Here is a 23,896-nt window from a genome sequence, read left to right on the forward strand (position 1 = left end):
CTCATATCTTTTACTGCTTTAATAAACAATGGAGGCTTCGGAGAGGGAGTCAGTGGCATTTGGAAAGGCACCAAGAATAATTATATATATGGTTTGTAGCTAGCTGCCTGACGTGCGTGACGTTAAGATAGATTTTCACGAGCGTCAATGGTGCAGAATCGTAACTTGATGGAGCCAACAGTGGACAACATCCCAGAATTCAAACTTTGTGATTTTTTTCTCGGCTTAAACGCTAAGTCAGTTGTTCAATTGAATAGGAAGAAAAACATTTCGAACGGGAAACAGCATTATTTGCACGTGTGGATCTTTTGAGAAAAGGTCTCCTAAACGAGTGGTCTTGATTGTAAATATTTAAGGAATGGTAAATACATTAGCCTTAACATGGCTGTTTCTCGAAGCTCAGTGTTTTCCTAATTGCCTTTTTTCCACGTGAATTGGGGGCGATTGAATAGATATAATATGCAGTAAAAGAACTTCAGCTGATAGAAATTTTAAATTTCTCATCTTAGGCTGTGGATACAAAATTCAAGTGAAAAGGAAGCCAACTGTGATTAATGCTTTGAACAAGTCAAGATACGTTTTTTTCGTCACACAACAAGTGACATAACGTGAATATCATTCTTCTTGATGCCTTTCCTGGTGTCACCAATGCCTTTCCCGATGCCTCCGTTGGTTAATAGAGCATTAAAAGTATTGTTCCAGTTAAGCTTTTAAGTAGCGAAGTGTAACTTGGTAACATTTCGGCTTTACAACACGATTGTTTTCTGCAACTACAAAACGTACATTTAATTCTTCTTGGTACCTTTCGGATGCCACCGATACCTTCATTGTTTATTAAAGCAGTAAAAGATATATGTACAATCAACACTTTTGAATTGCTTAACATTTTATTTAGCGAAGTAAACTGTTTACACTTCGGCTTTACAACACGATTGTTTCCTGATACTACAAATGATCTGTCTAGATATGAAATATGAAAGTTGTTTCACCGCTGACCACTCGTATTTGGGTCGTTTTTTCTATCCCCGCTCGTCGCCCGTGATGTAGTAACTCCCTATTAATTGATCTCTAGACTAACGCATGCGCACTTTTGATAGAAACAATACTGGTTCTTTGTCAGCGGTATATGGTCACCGTGTGTGATAGGTATATACCTACCCCGTGTTATGTCATTACGTGTCCATTACATGAATTGTGTGATCATACCGCTGACAAGGAGCCAAAATGATCCTAGGCTCGAGAATGAAATTCACGAAGCATCCAAAGCATGAGCTGCAGCAGTGATCAGGAGGATGAGCGAGAAGTTCTTCGTTCTATCTTTGATGCAGATGAAAATTTTATAGAGGTTAACAGCACAACCTTCCAATACAAGTTTGGGGAAGATGGGCACACTCAATCGTTCCTGTTGGAAATCTCGTGGCCCTCGGATTATCCGACATGTCTACCAAATATTAACTTAGATGCATTTTATAACAAACATATCACCTCTAAGGTGAAAGAAACTATAACCTACCGAATCAAAGAACAGTGTGAAATGTGCCTCGGAACTGCTATGACATACTCGATATTTGATTGGGCTAAGGAACACTTGCATGAGCTTTTAGAAGATAATCAAGAACAGGTAAGTACCCCAAGTTCTATTGTTGAATTGTATGTATCACTTGTAATGCCCATCAAATGTTAGAAAAAAAACAAGAGTGTAACTAAAGCGTTTTCCAGTAGCCAATTTTGTGGATGAGTACCTATGGGATATTTTATGTTCTGAGACAAATAACTTGACCCTTACCTAATCCACCAGTTTCTTACCAAAAGCCAACCTTCTTTTCCTTCCTATGGAGAGCATACGAAGCCAGTACTGCATACTGTTCTAGTCAGTATGGTGTGCCAAGTGAAGTAAATTATTGATGCCACATGAAGCTGATTACTACAACATTAATCGTTACACATTACAAAATATGATGTTGTTTAAAGCAGGTTATTACTAGTTTACTATTAATGCACTTCAAAAGTCAAAATCAAAGGTTCTTTGGAGCCACCCCGTGGTATTTCTTAATTAATCAATTAAATAGTGAGAACTTTAACCCTTTGCCATCTCCTTTGAATATTGCATGATGTATCCTTAAATGACTTAATCAAAACTATTTAATTTAAAAGCATTAGACAGAACTCAAATAAACCATTTGTGTAATAACAACAACAGGCACAAGATGAGGTTTCAAGACAACTTTTGAAAAAGGTCAGATAAATTGACAGCCAAAAAGTAAATTGGGGAATTTGAATGATGGTTAAATTGATGCTGAAAATTCAACCTGTGCCCACACAGCCAAACTTGGAGTAAAATAGCTCACCAGGAAATTGCATGGCAAAAGAAAGTTTAAATCCAATGAAATCTGTAAAACTTCAAAACATGGTAAATCAACTGAGTGAAATCTGTAAAACCTTGAAATGCAGTAAATCCAGCACTAAGTATGTGTAAAATATAGGAAAATGGTAGCAAGGCCGATTGTCTGATGTGCAAAAATCAACTTAAAGCTAAAAGAATTAAACCAAACCCTATTATTGCAGTAGAGGTAAGGTTTAAAAATTGGGGAACATCATTGTCACATATCCCCCAATTTTAGACCTGGCATATTCAATCATGTAATGCATTTCTACCAATTGTTTGCAAGCAAAAATATTTGATAGATTAAGTGGTTATTTATTTGGACAGGAAGAGGAAAGGAGAGGAAAACAAATACCAAAAGAAGATTCAAACACCAAATCAAAGAAAAAAGACAAGAGAGAAATATTGACAAAAGCACAGAAACGCCGCCATGCTGACAGGACTAATTTTAAAGGAGAAAGAGAGAGAGGATGGAACTGGGTAGATGTAGTGAAACATTTAAGTAAAACAGGAAGTAAAGATCAATGATAACCACTTTGTTGTGGCATAATAAACTTAGATGGTCAACCTTGTGTAAATCTCATTATCACTTTTTGAAGTATGTTTTGTGTAACTTAGACGGTTGGCTCTTAATGCAGCTGTGTGTTTTTTCATGGTCCACAAAGTTACAACAGCTCAAATTGATTTAGCCTCCTACAACTACTAGATGTATAATCTGGAATTAAAGATTTCAGTCCATACAGTTTCAAGTGAAAACAAAATTTTCAAAACAAGATAAGCTAAAATTTACTGAAAATTTTTGTTATTGAGGAAGAGCTTGGCCTTTCCTGCTGTCTCCACAAGAGCTGAATATTATTTTCTAAAATAAGTAGGTTGCTATTGGGTAGGAGATAAACTTTTTTCATTTGTTTCATGATAAAGTCACTCTTGATGTTGATCACAACGTTTCAACTGCAATACTGCTAGTCTTCATCAGGCGATGAGATTGATTGTTTACTTGTCGCTATTTAGCATGTTGGTATGCTGCTATTGGTGCATTTTGATCCTCATTATTATTCTGGTTGTTAGATGGTGTTTCCTCATAGGTCCTCATAAATTGGCTGTTGTGTTGTTTGATGGCGGGTATCCAAGTTTCTGGAATGTTGATTCCGCTATCTCTATTGATGTTGTTGGGATGAAGTCTTACATGGATAGTCTCTTTGACCTTATGTGTGAATCAGGGGGGTCACGATCAATAAACTTAACCCTGCTCCAAATAGGAATATGCCCCGTTTCGTTAGCGTGCTTTTCAATGCGAGAAAGGGTAAAAGAACACGACAGAGACATACGGTTTGCTCCAAAAAGGAATATGCCCCGTTTCGTTAGCGTGCTCCGAAACCGCAGAGGTCTGGGTACATGTCACTTTAAAGCACGAACTGTTTTGATGGGGTCTGCCTACATACCCAAAACATCCTCTCGGCTCACACAGGACTCTTCTCTAATAAAAGTAAGAGAGACAGGGGTCTAAGATATCGAGCCTTTTCTGTGTTCGTAGCATAAAGTATTGCTAGTTGAAACATTGGTTTGAAAATTTAAAGCTTAGGGAATAACTGAAATGTTTGTAACGAATGTGATTCTATCTAAACGCCGGAACAACGCCTCAACACCCGCTGCAGGGGGTATGTAACCTTGTCCTTTTTATTTTCCTTTGTTCCTCCACTCAGTTCCGATTGACAAGAAACAAACAAAATCTGGAGTGCTTCAAAAACGATGGGGGCTACCAAGAGTAGAATGGTATTTAAAAGAAAGCATGCATCGATCAGGAAGAGTGTTCAAATTGAACAAGAGGCTGCTGCTCCAAAAATTGTACTCTTTACAGGACACTCACACAGAATGAATCTAGCGATTGCTCTGCCGTTGGCTGAAGATCCGCTTTCGAGTTTCAAAGTTTTGGTCACAATATCATCTCTCTCAAGTAGTGAATATTTAGAAGATCCACGGGTATTGAATGTGCTCAATAAGACGCTGTTTGTCCTCCCAATGGATTTCGAGTCGGAGGAGTCGATCAAAGGAGTCCTTCGAGAGATCATGGATAATGATGGATTTATTGATGCTGTCGGTGAGTGTATATGGTGTTTACTGGTGGTAAATCGCGCATACTTTTCTTATTTTGACTATGCTACAATCTGCATAGTTAGAAGAACGTGCGAATCTTTGTTATCATTCTTTCACGTTATTCCGCTGTCAATGGTTTGCGAGTCGTTACACATTTTTCTGTGTGCAATGAGAAGACCTTACGTGACAATTTGATACAGCTGTGCGTGTATTCGAGCTGCAGCAAACTCACCAGTTCTGTCGACAGAGTGTTTTTCTTTTGGTAAATATATTTCCCACCTACTTGAAAAGCTTTTGCGGGTTTTCGGTGTAACTTAAAAAAAATGTGGCATTCTCACATTTCCGGTTGTAAAATTGTCTCCAGAGATCACGCGTTTCATTATTGAGAAGTCTGTTATCAATTTGTGGAATCCTCGGGCAGTCACTTCTTTGACTCTTTCTAAAACATCGAACGAAAGTGGTGTCCTAGAACTGTGTGTCAAATTCAATCGCTTTTCCCATGAGAAAGTATTGTATAAAACTTAGTAACTAATCAGTGCTGTTTATCGGCTGAGTCACCTAGTCATGAGGTCGTGGATTAACATGTTGGAATTATCTCGCGAGAAGTTAAACACATTTCATGAGTCAAGAGATGGGTCCGTTCTTTTAATTGTGACGATTATTAAAGCCCGATTTTCAATGCTCTAGGTTGGTTTTCTAAGGCTGTAATTGGATTATTGCGATGAAATGATCTTTCAGTTATTTCCAGATAGACTCTGTGTCGAGAGACACTATGACCTTGTTGTCTTGGATCGTGTCGCTGCTTATGGTGGATACGAAGTGAACTAAGTTAGTCCGAGTTGCCATATAAGATGTAAGCAGAATACTATAGTCACCATAGGGTGGATCTTCAGCGGCTATTTGTGTCGAGACCTGTCCTTGTTCTAAACAGTTTCTGAAAGGTTAGTCGATTCTCGCACAACTTCCGAGTCAGACGATCTTTCGAATCTGTTTAGGAGTTGTTTCTGTCCTTTCTCGATGAGGGATGGCTTCGAGGCCTATTATTATTATGATTTACTATTACTTCTATTATTACTAATAGACCTAGTAAGTCTGTGTTGTCACCCCCTCAGTCAGGTGGGAGAGCCATGATAGGCTTCTTTTCTATTAAATGTTTGCATGCGTCTCAGTGGATTTCCTTCGTGATTTTAGGATGTTTTGATTTATTTGAAACTATGCGCCCTGTTGGACAAAGCCAAGCAAACCAAGTACATTGTATTCAAAATTTCCCCCAACTGACGACGGTTGCTTATCAAGTAAATTATGCTTCATCTATCCCTGGAAGAAAATTCTTGTCCGATGAAGACACTAGAATCTAAATTCCGTTGATAAAGATGTAATAAATGCATCAAATCAAGTACAACATTTGGCTGTGAACAAAGCCTGCGAAAAGTCATAAATTCCTAAGGAAAACAAGCAATAAATTTGCTACTAAAAAGTTTCAAAAGCTGAACGCAACTCCCATAACGAGCTGAGTCCACTAACGTGTCCCCGTTGTCCACGTCAAGCGGGTCTCGAAACACGTTTGGCGCGCGTTACGCGTTCATGAACAAAGGAAACATGCATTGGGAAGGGATATCAATCAGTCAAGTAATGAATCAATTTAATTTGTTTCAGGGGGTGGCTTTGCGCTTTCCGTTGCCCTGGTATGGTAAAAAGGCGTAGTAGTGGAATAATAAAGTGATATTATTTAATAATACTGCAGTGAGTAAAAGATGTAAATACATGAATGATATCTATCAGTTGATGGGCGTACATGTTACTATGATTAAATTGAGATTAAGGTTAGCTAAGAAGGTTTGCCGAAACTCACTGTTAATTAGTCCAATTTTTTAAAACTTTTGGATGCTTTGTTTTCTTCAGCACTTTCCCTAAGTTCCTTTAGTCGTTAATGGATCTAATCGTAAAAGTTGAGTCGTCATATTTAGGAATCTTAGATTTAGTTTTCTGAAACGTGGACGTTACAAATAAGTTGAAGCAAAGATTTCAGGTATTTAGAAGAGAAAATTGTAGTTCCAAATACATTCACGAAACTTAATACAACTCAACACCCTGAGAGCCAAATTGGGTCGGTTTTCGAGATCTCGCCTCACCACTTTTTTCTTTGGTTAGCGAGATCTTGGAAAACCTGGGTAGAAAATTTCCCAAGAGAACGGTCAAATCCATTGTTCTCTTTTTGTCTTTCTTTTTCTCCAGCGCGGTAATCAAGCTATTGAATTTCGCAAATGAATCGGGCCAATATTCAGGCTAAGTATTAACTCGGAAACAGGATGATATATCCCAAATGATTAGAGGCAAACAGGCCCGAAAACAGTAAATAAACAATCAATTTAAAGTTTTGTTTTGGTTATGGATGGTGAGAAACAGTGCTATATCGATCGACAGGCTTTCTTTGATAGCAAACTGAAAATTGTATCCGGCTTTACTTTCAGTCATTACGTCAAACGTCCTTCTAAGCGGTCAAATAGAGACACATACTACTGACCAGGCCAAGACAATATTTGATGTGAATACGTTTTTTGTGATCAGCATTATAAAGGCCGTTCTTCCGATGATGAAAAAGCAGCGAGATGGTCGACTCATCATTGTAAGCAATCAAGCAGGAGTGCTTGGTATCCCTTTTCACGGTCTCTACTGTGCCTCGAAATTTGCCCTTGAAGGGTTCATGGAAAGTATTGCTCCAGAATGTCTTGCATTCAACATCCGGTAAGTTTATAGAAGCTCTTTGATTAGTAAGTTCATGGCTTAACCGCAAATGCCATGAATGGAGCAGAGCAGTGTTGAAAAGAGTAGAAATAAAATCATAAATCTTAATATGTTGAGAGGCTGATCTGTACATCTGTCAGAGGAATACCAGGTATTTTAAAGTCACAGAAATAAGGTTATAGAAACTCACCGAAGAGTATCATGAAGTTGGTATGTGTTTTGGCACAACGCTGTAAGTTGTTTTTCTACGAATGGAACTCGATTCGCTGCGAATGAAAAAGTTGTTTTACTGCAAACTTACGTGATTCGAACTTGAACTTATTTAAAACAAACTTTTGTTCTTTCCTGTCACGCGCCTAAACATCTGGTTGTGTCTGAAACTCATGCAATCTGTAAAGGTTGCATTCAAATGAAACGTACCAAGCGTTGTGCATTCGGCGTACCCTGCCAACACCACAATGTTATTCAGCCTGCTGTCTTAAATGTGTTTGACACTAATTTAAGTTAATGCTAACCTCCTATATAAGTTTTTTGTAGGTACACTTAAGCATTGAAATTAGAAATGAAATTACAGTGCAAGCTGGAAAGTTAGGTGAACTAGTTGGTTTCTTTGTTAGCTTTCCGCACAGTTTGAGATCTAAAATACAACGGGAAAAAAACAAGAGAAAGAGAAAGAATACCAGTAACTACAACGTCATGTAATATGATGCCGTTTTAAACGTTGAGAGGAATTACTTTTTTCTTTGTTTTGACGATAGATAACGTTTTGTTTGTTACGAAAAGGCAAACCCACATCAGCTCTAACTCCGGGCTTGTAAAGATTTTGTTTAGCTGTCTTTATTTTAGCAAATATATTAACCTTCCAACATGGTTTTGGTTTACCTCAATTTTCTTTGTTTGTGGCTTATACACACCACCCCAAACTAATACACCTTGGAGATATAGGGATTAATTGAATTGTGATAAGTTTCTGATGCCTTCATTTCGATGCTATTCCCATATCTCGAGATATACGAAAACAAGCAAATGAGTTTGTAAGGAAACGACTTTTGATTTAAAGCGAATCGACTACGTTTTGTACTAAAATAACCTGTGACGAAACGGTTCCGTTGGAGCGAAACTATTAGACACCTCAAATCTTTGCTTGCTCGAGAAGAAGTGTCATCGCTTTTGCGTGCTTTGCGTGTTTTCCTTTAATCATTGATATGAAAGTAACCGAAATTTCCTAGCTTGTAACTCAAGGAACCCCTTTTGCGAAATGGATGATTGTTTGATGAAATTAGAAGATCCTCGCAGCTAAGAACACTACTGAAACTAGTTGTTGTAAGTAGGACCTGAAAAAAATTTCAGGCCTGTACGGGATTTGAACCCATGACCTCTGCGATACCGGTGCAGCGCTCTACCAATTGAGCTAACAAGCCAAGTGGGAGCTGGTCAATGAATTGGGTACAAATAAACATCCGAGTGAATGAAGATTTAGATATGTGAAAATTCACATATTTGCACTGCGGTGGAAAGATGAAATTAGCAGATCCTCGCAGCTAAGAACACTACTGAAACTAGTAGTTGTAAGTAGGACCTGAAAAAAAAATTTCAGGCCCGTACGGGATTTGAACCCATGACCTCTGCGATACCGGTGCAGCGCTCTACCAATTGAGCTAACAAGCCAACTGGGAGCTGGTCAATGAATTGGGTACAAATAAACATCCGAGTGAATGAAGATTTAGATATATGAAAATTCACATATTTGCACTGCGGTGGAAAGATGAAATTAGAAGATCCTCGCAGCTAAGAACACTACTGAAACTAGTAGTTGTAAGTGGGACCTGAAAAAAATTTCAGGCCCGTACGGGATTTGAAAACACTGAATTTAATAAAGGCCACGAAAAAGCAATCAACTTAATTAAAATGTACTTATTTCCCAGTTTTAGACCCTGGTGTTCAACGAGAATCGCCTTGTTCCGTTCTTCTTTCACTTTGTACAGCGTTAGCCTTTCGGGTTTTCTAAAGGTACCACCATGTCTCTCTCTTAGAAGACGTGACACATTCTTTTTTGAGCAATAGATACGCGATATATATGTTGAATAGATGTGTATCTATTTACATATCTATTTCATAATGTATATATTAGAAGTATTGACCCTTCTAAAGCTGGAATGGAAACTCAATTATTTCGCTTGTTGTGTTGACATTCCCTTTCACTGATATACTTGATTATTGATTTTGCATCAATTCATCGTTGTAGTTGCTCAATTGTTGAAACAAGTATGATAAAAGGTGAAGAGAAGACGGCCCAAACGATACAAGTTTCTATCCGGTCTAAAATGGAAAATGCTGATGACCACACCAAAAAGTATCAAGATTCATGTTCAGCGAAAATGAGGAGACAAAGGTCTGTGAAAAACTTTGATTTACGCAGAGTGACTGAACTTCTACGGGACATCATACTTGAAGAGAGACCTCATTTCCGGTACCAACTTAACAAGTCGTCAAAAGATGCAGCTAGGGAAAAATGGAGTGACCTACACGGAGACACCTACATCTTCGACTCTGCTGAACAATTTCTGTGCGTTGAAACGGAACGCCTGCGGGATGCATTGGATAATATAAATAGTGCTGAGAGCAAGGTATAATAAAGCTTGGAACGTGACCAGTTATTCCAACACCTTAGAAGAAGAATTCCTTCTTTCGAATACTAGCTATTTTTCACATGAGTCTTTGTTCTTTGTTCTCCCAAGCTAGTTATCGTTTTACTCGATTATACGTGGTCCTGCAATAAATGCTGCACCCGATCAGAAGAAGACAGTGTTTTCGAGAGGATTCTAACAGAAAAAATTAGAAAAATAACAACTACGGCATAACTCGTTAATCTACACCATCCTTGATGTAATTTTTCAACAACGAGTGCGTGAGTCCAAGGTCCAGTGACAACACAGATCTTGACACAGAGAAAACAATGAAAGCACGAGGCCGTAGGCGAACCGCATTGAGGTTTTTAAGTGTATGAATACAGCGATGAAGCCCGAGTTTTTCATATGGGCTACAAGATTCTTAACTCTGCTTTAGTAATCAGGATATTTTGTTTCAGGGCTCAAATTTTCCTTGGTGTTATGCGAGTCGTACAAATCAAAATTTTTCACGTTAAATTCATTTTTGCTTGTGTTCAGTCATATTTACTGGTGAAGATGGCAGACTCCTAAAAACTAGAGATGATTCAAAGTTTTTAGATTAGGTCAACAATTTACGAAACAAAATGGGTAACTTTAATATTTCACGAATGGCGAGGAGGTTTTCGTTGATGGGAGAAAATGAAATTGTATTGTGGCCAATACTAATTAAAAGTAATTTTCTTATGTTGGTTTGTTTTCCATTCATGCGTGAGTCCAAGGTCCAGTGACAACACAGATGAAATGGAAATCATTCGTGCTTTGGATATCCCCACAGGTAACCCAGGCTCGCACAGTGAGCCGCCCCAAATATAGAAATTCGTTTACGTTGTACAGTAGGCGAAATATAAGGAATAAACACTCGCAATATCGACCTGAAAAGTTGATCTAATTTTGGATAAAAACAAATTTATCTCGCTACAGTGGTTGTTCTTTTGCAGCGGTGAGTTTATGGGGTTTATGGGGATAGGTAAAAAATTGGGGTTACTGGCTCGTCTTTAATTTTCCCAGGTCACTCACTATGAAAACTTTATACTTCTAACTGCCATGTGTCGCTAGGTTACCCCATGTCTCACCCACCATAATTTCCATAGGCGGAAATGTAGTGGTTAGTAAATTTACCAAGTGTCTCGTCTTTCCTGAATTTGCCGGTCCAACTATCAATGCATTTAATGGTATATTCTCAGGATTCAATTATTTTTCATCTCATGTTTTATTAAGTAACACTCTTCAGTTCTCTGTTCGCGACGATGAACTGAGTGACTGAGAGGATAAAGATGTGGCATTTCACATTCCCTGAAACTGACCCCTTCCTACTAAGCTGAACTCCCTCTTTCGTATTTACCAGTCTCAATCCTGAATCGTGAAGGTCACTGTCTTTCATGCTTCCGAGACTGAGCGCTGTTTTCCTTCTCAATTCTTCTATAGACTTCTTTCCAAAGATCCCTCCCTTTCGTTCCTTGACTGAATACCTTATTTCGAATTCCATTCCCAACCATGTTCACTTCAGTGACGTCAAGATTCAATGTCTTTTCACTCTCTTTCTCTCACCAACTGCGCATGTCTCATAGAATAGGGGGAGCCTTTTCATTGATCTCCTCGGAGCATTGATACTTTTGTCGATGATCGTGTCAGATCCTTTCGATACTGAGAGTGTCTTGTTGCGAGTTACATGCTCATACCTGAACTCCCTTCTATTCAAGTAATTTTATCTCGCTTCCTCGGCAAGTTATGGGCCTTGAATAACTTCATATTACAATATTGGCGCGGGTGCAAGCCTGAGCTCAAAAACAAGTTCATCAGGAAGTACTCTTAGAAAGAGGACTCCATGATCTTTCAAAATTTCATGATCTATTGTAATGCTAAACTTATCTCATAAATATAATTGAGCTTGTTCTCCTTGAGGACTCCTCCAGCTGAAGTTTTCTTGTCTCCAGCAATGCATCTGATTCTTAAAAGATCTTAAGATTGAATACCTTCACTCACCCTGTTTGCTCTCTCACTTTAAGTCAAGAAAAGGTCTTCATAGAGCTTAAAGATTCCTGTATTGAGATTTAACAATTAAAATGGTCCAACTAGTGGTAGAAATGGTCTGGTCTAACTAGATAAAACGGTTTACCTAAATATAATGATGCAATCGCATTGAATGATGTAAAGATATAAACTGATCCAACCAGCTGAAATACAAAAAAACAATTAAAATGTTCCAACTGGTTAAAAAAAATTAAATGGTCCAACTTGTTGAAACGGTCCGGTCCATTCAAATGTAACTAGATAAAATAATCGAACTTGTTTAAAGAATCCAATTTGTTATAATGGTTGAACCATAACTGGATAAAATGGTCCGACCACATAAAATTTTTCAACGCGACGAACTGATCCAACTCGTCAAAATGCTCCAATTGATTAAAGTGTGGTAACAAGCTGAAATAATCCAACCGCTTGAAATGGCCAAACTAGTAAGAGGTTCCAACTAGTGGTAATAATGCGTCCTTCTAACTAGATGATATGGTCCAACTGGTTAAGGAAGTCCAATCAATTAAAAATTATCTTAACAGATAAAATGGTTCAGCCGTTCTAAATAGTCTTAGTAAATAAAATGGGACATCTTGTTCAAATGGGCCAACTGATTGAAATGACCCAACTATATAAAACGGTGAAATTTGTTTAAATGGCTCAATTTATTAAAATGGAGAAACCAGTTAAAAATGGTGCAACTGCGTAAAATAATATAGCTAGAAAAAAAATCCAACAGCTTAAAGTGGTCGAACTAGTCAAGGTGATACAACTACATTAAATGGTCTAACTAGATAAAATGGTTTTACTGTTTGAAATGGTCCAGTTGGTTAAAATGGGGTAAGTGGATATTTAGCTCCAACAGGCTGACATGGTACTACCTTTTAAAATGGTCTTAATAGATAAAACTGTTCAGCCGGTTAAAATGGTCGAATTGGTTATATTGATAAAATGATCAAACTGGTAGAAATAGCCCAATTTGTTAAAATGGTCACATCAGTTAAAACGGTTTAACCATATAAAATGCTCCAACCACATAAAATAGTCTAACTTGAATAAATGCTTCAACTAGTTAAAGTAGTCCTATTAGTTTTAACCAAACAAAACGCTCCAATTATATAAATACTTTAACTAGACAAAATGGTCCAACTGGTTTAAATGAACTAACCAATCCAAATGGTCAAGCATGTAAAATGGTCCAACACCAAACTAGATAAAATGGTTCTACCAATGAAAATGGTCAAATTAGCTAAAATGGTTGATGATGAATTGCTTGATTATTTTCAGTGGAATTTTATATCAGCGTTACTCGTGGAACATGACGCCAGTAAGTCCCATGAAAAAAGAAAGTTGTTGTCTATACATTTTTAACACATGGAGCAACAGTCAAATGCATAAACCTAAAGAAAGTTTAATATTTTCCATGGATAATGTTCTAGGCAGCCAAAATTTCATGTTCTCAAACCAAAAGCGAGCCAATGTTGAGCAACTGTTTCTCCAATGAGCTTGCTTTGCATTTAGGTAGTATTTCATCCTTCACTTTCTGTTTCACTCTTTTCTTCCAACAGGAGCATTTCAGTAGGCTTAAACTGGTAAGAGGCCTAATGCAACATCAACTATAATCGAGTTGAACTTTAAGCATTTTCCTCTGACTAAAGCCCTTGCCGAACACTCCGAGGCTTAAGCTCGTTGGCTCCACAACCTTTTCCTTTCTTATTAAGGTTGGTGGCACGACAAATTCACCGAAGTACAAAATTTTCTATTACAGATTTCTTTAAGTATTTGGAAATGAAACTCTAATATTTTTACTTCCACAAAACCATTTGGAAACCATTGAAACCTCATCTTTCCTCTGTAAGGGACAATAAAACGGTGGAATGGACAGTTCAAACTGACAACCATACTTGCCTAATAGTTTCTCATGCATTACTTGAACTCGGCCATCCTTGTCAATTCATTTACGAGACTTCCTCCATGTCGACCGTTTCTTTAGGCGCTAGAGCATTGTAATTATTGGTGCTCAATCAAAACAAATAGTGCTTTTCAAGTTTTGTCACGACGGTAAAACGTTGGGCAGGCACAAGTGATTGCGCAAGTGGCTGGCCACGCTAAACTTTCCCGCGCCAAAATTTCAAAGGAAAATGTAAGAAACAACTGCCGTCATAAGAAATTAAGAAAAACTCAAACGTTCATAGAGATTGGTAAAGCAAAAAAAAAGAGAGAAAAGGAAACCCGGAGACTTTTTGAACACAAAGTTCACTCAATTATAGATATTCTGATGATTTATCATGTTGTTTTAAGCTTTATTGGTTTAAAAAACACTCTGACTTACTGGCTTGTGCGGTTTTTCGTATCTCCTAGGAGACAGCTTTGCTAAGACAGCCTCAAAGCCATTAAAACGCTCGCCTATGTCCAGATGTTTGACCACTGTGCTATATTTTCCATTCTTGTTATGTTTGTAATATGTGTACAATAGAAGCCTTCTCATTAGACGACGACAAAAAACATCGCAATGAAACAGGTTTTTCTCGAAAGACCAAATTCTTCTGTGGAAATACTAACTGCATGATTCCACAATTAAGTGCTAATGAGTATTCATCATCTCAGCCTCCTTTTCTTTCTGGGTTTCTTGACCTTTGCGAACCCTTTACCAAACCAACCTGGATGTTTAGGATTTGAGAGAACACCTTTCTCAGTTTTACAACAAGACGAGTTATTGTCCTCACAGTTATTACATTCTAGTCCTTCAGTTACCACAGTGTCAGTTTTGACATATTCAAGGGACTGGTTACATTGCTGGACTGTAACAGTTAAGCATTTGGTGCTAAAAGTGTCCAATTCATGGGTCCTCAGTGGCGTTGAGAGAGTAAAAAGAGAGTCTTTACATCTACAAGACAACCAAAAAAAAAAACATAGGTCAGTTCATCTCACAACGACCATGTATTTTCTGCAAAACAAAGAGCTATTTTTTTAAGAATTGTAAAGAATCTTGCAGAGGAATTGCAATGAATATTACAAAAAACCAGTTCATCTATTTAAAGAGTTTAAAAATGCATCATCTGTTTTGAATTTTTGAGTGTATGACATTTTGTAACTGTCATCTTTGGCTTTTTATGGGCTATAGGTGAACTACAATCGCATATGTACCGAATTCACCCGCGAATAGGTGGCATCCGTGTATAAGCCACACCCCCAAACTTTGAAAAGATAATTAGTAAATTGTGATCAGAAATCATGCAGCTGTCGTAATGAAACCCACTAACAAAGAACAGTTGTAAAATTTATAAAGCCAGCTTAGAATAAAATGAACGAAAGGCGACAGTGGCCTTCACTTGGGCTTCCCTCTATAATTGGGGTGTTGTTAAACAGAGTAACTCAGTAACGAGTAATGGAGTAAAAAGAAAACAAGTAATGGCATTGAGTGATTCCATGCGTTTTGGAAGCTTCTGGAGCAATCAGGATTTACTTTAGTTCTTTCAATTGCTTCTCACCTTTAATACGCAAATTTTCATCATAAAACTTCTTTTCAGAGTTTATTCTCGGCACCGTTGAACAAAAAAAATTCAAGTTTAGGCGCAAACCCAACACTATTTTGAACAATTGCGATTGTTTATGATCTGATATGAAACATGAGCCGTGGAAACAGTTGAGGGTAATTGGCTGATTGGTTTGGTTCAATTATTTTGAGTTGACGTTAACGTTTGGATCGATTAGTATAAGCTATTTTTAAACACTTTAACAGACCAGAATAATCGTATGCTTTTTAAAATCCACGGAATTGACTGCTGCCTATCTTTAATTTCACTCAGTAACAAAAAGGAAAGCTGCAGTCACAAATAGAATATTCCGTAATATATCGTTTTAAGGCTGGAGACTAGGAAGTTTGTTATCAACTCCAAGAAGGAGAAACCTCTGTATACAAAGATTGTTGCCTTACAATGAATATACAACAATTAAAGTGTAAGACAAAACTTTGAGCTATCATGTATAATAACGAGGTGTCAAAACACTTTCACCTCCATTTAAGAAGCACCCTAACTTTTATCTTACTTTTCTGGTTTAAACTGTGTCCTATCTGAGGGTAAATGGGGTACTTAACACATTAAAAAATTAATAATTTTCACATAATTCATGCAATTCATTGGAAGGCACTGGCACATTCTTCATCAATATGTCACCCCAAAAAATACTACAAGAAACAATTTATTTTTCCTTAAGCCACAATGTAAATAGGAAACCAAGGAAATAAAACTGAAAAACAACTTAAATAAGCATGTTTTTCTAGAAGTAGTGGTAAAGGGAGGTCAAAGTAATCACCAGGAGACATTGAAATGAGCTAAAAGAGGAAAACTAATATAACCATACTCCTGCTTTCATAAAAAATGTTCACTTTGTGAATGAAAAGAGAACAAGAGCAAAAATATGCAAAAATCTGACATTAACACTCCTCTGCAAGTATCAGAAAACATGGTGAATAAGCTGTCAAGACAAACTGTTCAAAATATGACAAAGTATTCTGTATACTTGTACAAAAATGGCCATCCACAACTCCTGTTAGCAGTTCACTTAGATCAAGGACATTTAGAGTAAAATAAACAAAAGTACAGAGCCAAACAAACCTTTTATACTCGGGAATACCAAGTCCAAGTTTAGCCATAACTCTCTCCATTACATCATCACAGCGACCTAAGAAACAGGTTGTGAGTAGGCCATTTCTTTATGGAGACATAAATTTGCTACCCGATTACCAGCATATGGGTAATTAGTGAAAGGGTTATTTTAACTACCCTTAGTTGTTTGTGAAGGAAAACGCAATTGCAAATCATACATCTCTATAAACTAGATTTTCAGAGGTTGGCACCTCCAGGCCTAACATCAGCACAATGATCACTTGATGGCGATGAAATTTTGACAGACATATTCCCTATGAGAAGCCATGTAATAATATTTTACGATATAAGTAATACAACTCATCAACATTTTGTTGATGTGTGAAACTCACCACTGATCTTTAGTGCCGCAAGGTCGTCCTTTGGAGTCCACTGAAGTGTAAAAATATGATTTGTGAAAGATTCAATTTTGATCAAAACAGGAAGCACTTAAAAATTCACAGAAATTTAATTAAATTGCATGCATCATGTGTAAAATTATTTAATCACTCCAAACCACATAAATTGATAGATTTATATACTGATACTCTGACGGTATCGATTGTGGCCTTGAAAGCAGATAGTGATGAAAGCAATAGATACAGTTCCACATCAAATGGTGCATGTTACATCCACCTCAATGTAAATGTAGCAAACAATTACTAAAATGAAACCTGTATTTCATACACTCAATTGCTTTCAAAATCAAAGACCGAAGGGACACTATACAATGTAGGAGAAAGTAGTTCAAGGTGTTTCTGTCCATGTAAATTTAAGGGCTATTTGGTGATATACTGTTTAAATAAGATTTTGACTGTGGCTTGTACAGTGAATAATACATAAGTGCATGTAGATATGGAATTTCTCTTCCAGTGTTCAACTCAATAGCTTACAAGTGAGCACAGCAAACAAGTGGGATGTCGAGTTGAACATGAGAAGAGATATTCCATATCTACAAGCAACCATGTATTATTTTGTTTATCAAATAAACACAATAGCCCTAAACTGATGAGGAAAGTTGACTTTATTTACAAATGAAAAAAGGATCGACAATCCCCAAACAAAAATCATAAAGTGCATCGGTGATAAAGCTCAATATGAAAAAAAAAGCACTGCTTCACTGACTACAAAACAACAATGGACATAATTTTCAATAAACAAAATTGTCAGTTGTTGACTTTTTCATTACATATAGAAATCTTTCCATGACATAGCTAAAATCGGCCTGTGGCAAATCTTCCAGTTGTCAATTTTCGTTCTCAGCCACGAGAAATGCCATTACAAAAGTCAATGAATACATAACTTTCAGTTTTCTTTTCAAATTGAGGTTTTTCTTTCTCTTCTAGGAAAGTTTGAACATTACTGTCTGTAAGCCATTTTCAATGATTTAGCAGCCATACTACAAGGAAATTCTGACAAACATCCATGAACAGAGAATGGTGAAGGCTTTGCCTTTCATTCATCAACCTGACCAATTGAAGTGACATGTCAGCAGCTGATTGGCAATATCAAACACACATGAGAAAAATATAATATTTTTTCGCGTGTGTTGTTAGGGCTTTTCTTAGGGCTGGAAATCTTTGTATATCACCGTAGTTTATGTGACAAAAATCTTAATTTCTTCTACACTTGGCAAATTGTTGAGATGTTTATTTGCTGATGTGCTAAGTTCCTCTTAGGAGATATTCTCTACACCGTAGTGTCATCAAAACATTTACTTGACATAATTCTAGACAATAAATAAGTTGTCAAATACATGTACTTATGAAAAACAGCTCATAGTGAGTATGAGGCAGCATTTAGTGGCAAAAACAGTCTGCAAAATTTTTGTTTTGGCTTCAGTAACTCTGTGACTTTTTGGATTATTCATCAAAGTAACTGAAGCCACTAAATTTAAATATTGAATAGACAAGATAACTCGTTATATAATTCCTACTGAAACTACTGTAATACTCATTTTTCATGTAGAGCTCTCCCTTGGATTTTTTTTCCATTTTCCTTGTCAAGATTTAGGAGTTCTTAGGGAAAAATATTTTTTTTCTATAAATTTTTGCCTTCATTTTAATTTATAACATTTTTTTCTGCCATTTTATTTTAATTTCTACTCAGATCCTTGGTAAGATTTCATTCATAAATTCAGTCATTGTAAGTTTTTCATTTTCTTTTGGGCAAGGTGATTGGTTTCTCATGCTTTTGTAATGGGCTTTAATGAAAACCAGCAACTACAAGCAACAGAATACTTCTTAAAACATTATAAATCCACTTTGGATGTTGGAAGAACACTCTCAAAGCTCTCCTTGAGTTCTACTAACATATAAAACCCTGGAATATGAGTTCTATTGCTTAAATAAATAATAAATAAATAAAAAACAAACAACTAGATAAACAAATTATCTCCAAATGTAATTTATTGTACATATATGGAAAGCCATGAAGAGAATATTAAAAAATAAGGAAAATACAAAAATTAAATGAGTCATCCCCCATTCCCCAACATACACACAATTTAAAAACTGACTTTTAGCCAGAACCTAGTGACAAATTACATCTGGAAGTACACATATGGCCAAAGCTGCTATAAGAAAGTAAATTTTAGGAAATCAAACAGAAAGAGTTTGCATTTTCATATTTCTTCTGAAAATTTGTCACCCAAACCACTTTGGTTTGTTGGTAAACCCGATGATCCAAAATGTCTTTAAGTTTGGTGAACCTTAAAGAAATGGCACTATTTTCACTGTACTGTCACACTATCAAGTCATCAAGTTACCAGTCATAATGCTACATTACCTGTAGGTTAACAATATAAAGGCTGGGTCTCCTTGTCTTCACTCTACTCATCCCCCATAAAGCATGGTACCTCTTTAGCACCTTTGGAAAAATAAAGTCAAAAACACATTAAGAAAGTGAAGGCTTTATTGTTAAAACTAACTTACAACTAGCCTGTTTCAGAATTTTGGTTTTCTGGAGATTGTTTCCAAATAGCATCACAGGCATTAGAAATGATAAAATGGTGACCATGTTGGTGAACAAGGTTCATCCTGTGCAAATTGAACATTCCTATGGTGCCATAGCACAGACCGACCTACACAATCTCTCTTTTTTTCATTTTTCATGCCTGCACCACAGGCAGGAATGCCTTTGGGTTTGGGGTAACATGAAGTTAGTTATTTTATTTACAATGGCCAGTTCCTCCTAGGGGTTTGCTGCTGATAAGAGGGGATCATCCATCCCAAAAGCTTACCAAATTGCTTGAGACAACAAAGAGAACTAGGGGTAATTACACCTTTTATATCTGCCTACCAATGGGGTGGATTTAGGGTATTAAAAGTTAACAATCATTGAGTTTATTATATATTTTCTGTAGAGATCACCATATGAAATGGCTGATGTCATGCAGACTAAACCCAACCGTTTTTTGGGATGTCATGCAGCACCTTCTGACAAAATTTTACAATGTGGAACACTTAATGAGAGAACAGAACTGATTACTTTTCCCTGTTTGCAAGATGTGGGCTTGGGATGCCTCTATTGCAAGTTAATTCAATTGATTTGCTGAGTCTTTTTAGTTTCAATTATTAATGACAAGACTGTGAACTTTAGGTAGAGTTCATCTCCTTCAGGAACAACACATCTCAGCCTCCAAGAAACTATATGGAGATACTGGAGTGTGGACAGTGGAAAAGAAAGCTAGTTCACAGTATCTTTACATTTCATTCAAATCACGGAAACAAAAAATGAACGGTGAAGTATTTTAAAATAAGATATTTGGGCAAAGGTAGCAAGATTATGGTGGAAACTTCAGTATGAGTCTTGTTAATAATGATGAATGTTTTTGCTTGTTGAATATCTGGCTCAGGCTCCCAATAATGCACCTCCTCTTGTACATTAAAATATAGTACAAAAAAAACCAAAAGTTCATCTTTCCATAAATACCTTTAAGCTGGATCCCAGACAAAGAATACAATCTGCAATTTTGGCCTTCTCTAATGCTCCTTGCCAGTTTAAAGGCCAATGCAGGTTACCCTTTTCACCGAAATGAACTATGGTATCTCTTAGCTGTGAGCCACATTCACAACAATATCGATTTGTTTGATGCCTCCTCAGTCTTGTATTTTCTGTCACATCAAATAGACGATAGTAAGTTCTGTCCTTCTCTTCACATTCTGTGCACACCTGCAGTAAAAATGAATGATAGTATTGTTATTTACTTGTTCAGAAACTAAAACAATCAGAATGCTCCAACCCTGTGACAAGTGTCCTCCCAGGGCAATATAATATTTCATTTAACTAATGTGTGATATTATCTTTTCCAAAATACAAAAGCTGAATTGTCATCTATAACAGCTTTAAACAAATTTTGTGCATGGTTACTATTAAGCACTGTTGTCTACAAGTAGAACCATTATGATCCATTTGTTGTGTTTAGAGCCTATCAGTCATCATTTCATAGAAACACTATTCAGCACGGTAATAAGATGATCAATCACACCTCAACAAACATGTTCCCATGGATCTCAGACAAAGCTTCTGGTGGAAGACCACTTCTGACATGCAGGCCATCACAATTCTGTGACACCACATGTTTCACCTGAAAAATAAAATGAAATGGCCACATGGAAGAATTCCTCTTTTGAACTCAAAAGTTTTACATTCATGAAAGTACTAAATCTGCAGGACAACCGAATAAAATGCAAGAACATTGTCCTATGGTATTGATATCACCACATGCAAAACTGAATTCTTTACCACTCATTTCATCAATATATATTTACTCTGCATCAGCCATATACCAAAAGAAATTTACTTATTTTGTTTTTACAATCCTCTTCTAGAAGCCACTTCTGGAAAATCCCTTCTTTTTCTGATTTTTTTTAATGTTAATGCTAATTTATCACCAGGCTGAAAGACATCAATTCTTGCAAGGCTAAGAGCATAATAAACCAGAGTCAAATTTTGGTTCATTTTCTTACTTTTGCTCAGTTTGTATAGTTTTTTGGGTTGAAAATCATTCAGAAACCATGTTTCTTCTTTTTTTTCCCTAGTTCACATTTGACTTTCAAGATTTCTGAAATACTCTTTGCGCACATGTAGCGAAAACATCCTTCTTTGAGGTGTAAAAAAAAATGTTTACCAATTAATTTAGGAGGGTTTTCTAAACTGTGTGACGTATATAAATGGCCTATACCAGTATCATATGTGCAACAAGCCACACCATGCAATTGTGCATGGTGTGGCTTGTTCACAAAGTGATCCTGCATAATATATCCTCCACTACCCCTTTTGCAATGTTGGTAGCTAAGTATTACCATGTACAAAACTTAGATAAACAACATTGAATTGAGGAAGAGGGGCAGCATTTAATTTTTTTTGAGAAGGGGGGCAGCACTTTAATTTTTTTGCTCAAGGTGTTCCAAAAATTTTTAACTGGCTATAGCACCATAGTTCAAAGCTAGTTCAGCAAAACAGAAGAAGAGGGTGAATTTCAGTGTATTCCCTGCTACAAAAGTCTAAAGAGAGGTTATGAATGACAACTAAGGCTCTAGGTTAAAGTTGAACCTTTCACAATCTCCTTCCAGTAGTTTGTGCACCACAAGGATTAAATTACTTGCATTAAATTACAGTTACGGTGCATTTTTATTGTTTTTCATTGCCCTAAACATAATGCTTAAACTCAACCACGTTTCCTGAGTCATGCAAAAATGGGGTCATGCTTTCAAATGACAGGTTTTTAACTGAGGTACAAGAAAAATGTTCACTTCCATCATTTTTGCATGCAATTGGAAGATAAGCTACACACTAACCAGCCCTTCTTGATAAAGCTTTATAATGCTCATATGAGTTAACGTCGGATCAGCATCTGTCAGATTATAGGAGCTGAAAAAAATATGCAGGCTACATAATTTACAAAAAAAATCCTTGGAGTCCTTAGAGGAGACTTGCAATGATCATGCAATACAGAGCAGATCCCTGTATGAGGAAATATATTACGGGAAACGTGACTTAAATGGGGCTAAGTAAATTGCTATGCATGTGCCAAGAGGAAGAGGTTAAAGTGGTAATTCTAGATTTCACAAGAAAAGGGCTAACAAGAGAAACAGTGACATTTTCTGAATTCTACTGGTGAAAATGGGAGTTGACCACTTGTAAGTGAGATTTGGAAATAATGGGTTATGGAATGGAGTTGGTACCCCCCTCTTCAGGACTAATCCACTCAGATGGAAACCATGCCTGGGCTAGACAATTTCACAAATAAAACTTTTCTTTGAGTGATTTTAAAGCTAGAAATCCATGGAACTGTATGCATCACAAGAAATGACTAAATTCTCTTTAACTATTAAAATAACTGTAGTAATTTCATTAGATGTAAACAGTTTCATGATAATTACTTCTCTTTGTCAAAGAATTTTCCAAGGTCCAAGGGGAAGAAGAGAAAATTAAACAATCCATTTTTTTTCAAATCAACATTCCTAATAAGTTGAAATTTCGAATTACCTGCTAAATTAGCTAAATGAGAAACCTGTTCGCATTAATTAATTAATAATAACATATACTATTTAATAAAAACTCCATCGTGTTTTACCCTATATTTTCTCCTCGTGAAAGACGAGTCCAGACTCCGTCAGGGCCCCTATAGTTGTTATACAAATTAAATGTAAGCTAACATGTAAATCAAAATAGGAGATATCATATAAATATCATAAAATACTATAACTAAGGCATTTAGAGGATCTACAACGATATTAAAAAGGTGTTATTCCGACATAGCATTCACCAACCTGTAATCAGGGATCGAAGCTGCCTGGGAGAAAAAGGAAAAGTCTCGTTTAATTCTTTTGACGAAAAAAAAATTGAAAAGGAGAAAAATTGAATGCAAAGAAGGAGTCACCATCAGTGGAACCTACCGTACTCACTCCAGCACCAGTGTAAACAACAAGACATTTTGCCTTAATAATCGCTTCGGCAAGTTCAGTTGTTTTTTGATCCAATACATCTGGAGGATCTAGCACCTATTTTCCAAGGTCAAACGAAAGTAAAAAATTAAAAATAAATCTTAGGAAAGAAAAAGGATGAAACAAACTCTTCGATACAAAGCTCACCTCTTCAACTCGACGCTTGGCTTGCTCTTGTCGCCAAGATCTCTTCTCGATTTCTTGGACTATTTCTTGGGAGTTTGCCATCATTTGGATCTCTTCGTCATTTCTCAGTGAAGGATCTTTCTTTAAAATTTGTCTAATATTGTTATATCGTTCTTTAGCCTCAAATCTAACAAAAATGTCTGCTCTTTGTGCCAACTTCCTCTTCTCACGAAATCCTACTACAGCCATCTTGGAGATTGTGATTGC

General features: G+C 36.7%; 3 protein-coding genes across 3 annotated transcripts; 2 read left to right on the forward strand and 1 right to left on the reverse strand.

Annotated features, from left to right (window-relative positions):
- The first annotated feature begins 1,100 nt into the window (after positions 1 to 1,100).
- Positions 1,101 to 3,126, forward strand: LOC113685527 (RWD domain-containing protein 4). Its single transcript, XM_027203038.2, has 2 exons — positions 1,101 to 1,621; positions 2,711 to 3,126. The coding sequence occupies exons 1-2, from the start codon at positions 1,268 to 1,270 to the stop codon at positions 2,909 to 2,911; spliced, it is 555 nt and encodes a 184-aa protein (XP_027058839.2). The 5' UTR covers positions 1,101 to 1,267; the 3' UTR covers positions 2,912 to 3,126.
- Positions 3,127 to 4,003: 877 nt separating this feature from the next.
- On the forward strand, positions 4,004 to 10,574 carry LOC113685541 (retinol dehydrogenase 8). Its single transcript, XM_027203063.2, has 3 exons — positions 4,004 to 4,481; positions 6,949 to 7,222; positions 9,468 to 10,574. Exons 1-3 carry the CDS (start codon positions 4,133 to 4,135, stop codon positions 9,853 to 9,855), a joined length of 1,011 nt encoding a protein of 336 aa, XP_027058864.2. The 5' UTR covers positions 4,004 to 4,132; the 3' UTR covers positions 9,856 to 10,574.
- A 3,612-nt stretch (positions 10,575 to 14,186) lies between these two features.
- LOC113685530 (NAD-dependent protein deacetylase sirtuin-7) lies at positions 14,187 to 23,896 on the reverse strand. The gene is made up of 11 exons (XM_027203041.2): positions 23,651 to 23,896; positions 23,456 to 23,560; positions 23,330 to 23,352; positions 23,134 to 23,181; positions 22,355 to 22,427; positions 21,043 to 21,141; positions 20,487 to 20,726; positions 19,341 to 19,421; positions 16,907 to 16,946; positions 16,524 to 16,590; positions 14,187 to 14,791 (listed from the first exon to the last, which is right to left on the reverse strand). The coding sequence occupies exons 1-11, from the start codon at positions 23,876 to 23,878 to the stop codon at positions 14,503 to 14,505; spliced, it is 1,293 nt and encodes a 430-aa protein (XP_027058842.1). The 5' UTR covers positions 23,879 to 23,896; the 3' UTR covers positions 14,187 to 14,502.

Source organism: Pocillopora damicornis, chromosome 6, assembly GCF_964200805.1.
Source record: "Pocillopora damicornis chromosome 6, jaPocDami1.2, whole genome shotgun sequence".
In the NCBI taxonomy this organism is placed as follows: Eukaryota; Metazoa; Cnidaria; class Anthozoa; order Scleractinia; family Pocilloporidae; genus Pocillopora; species Pocillopora damicornis.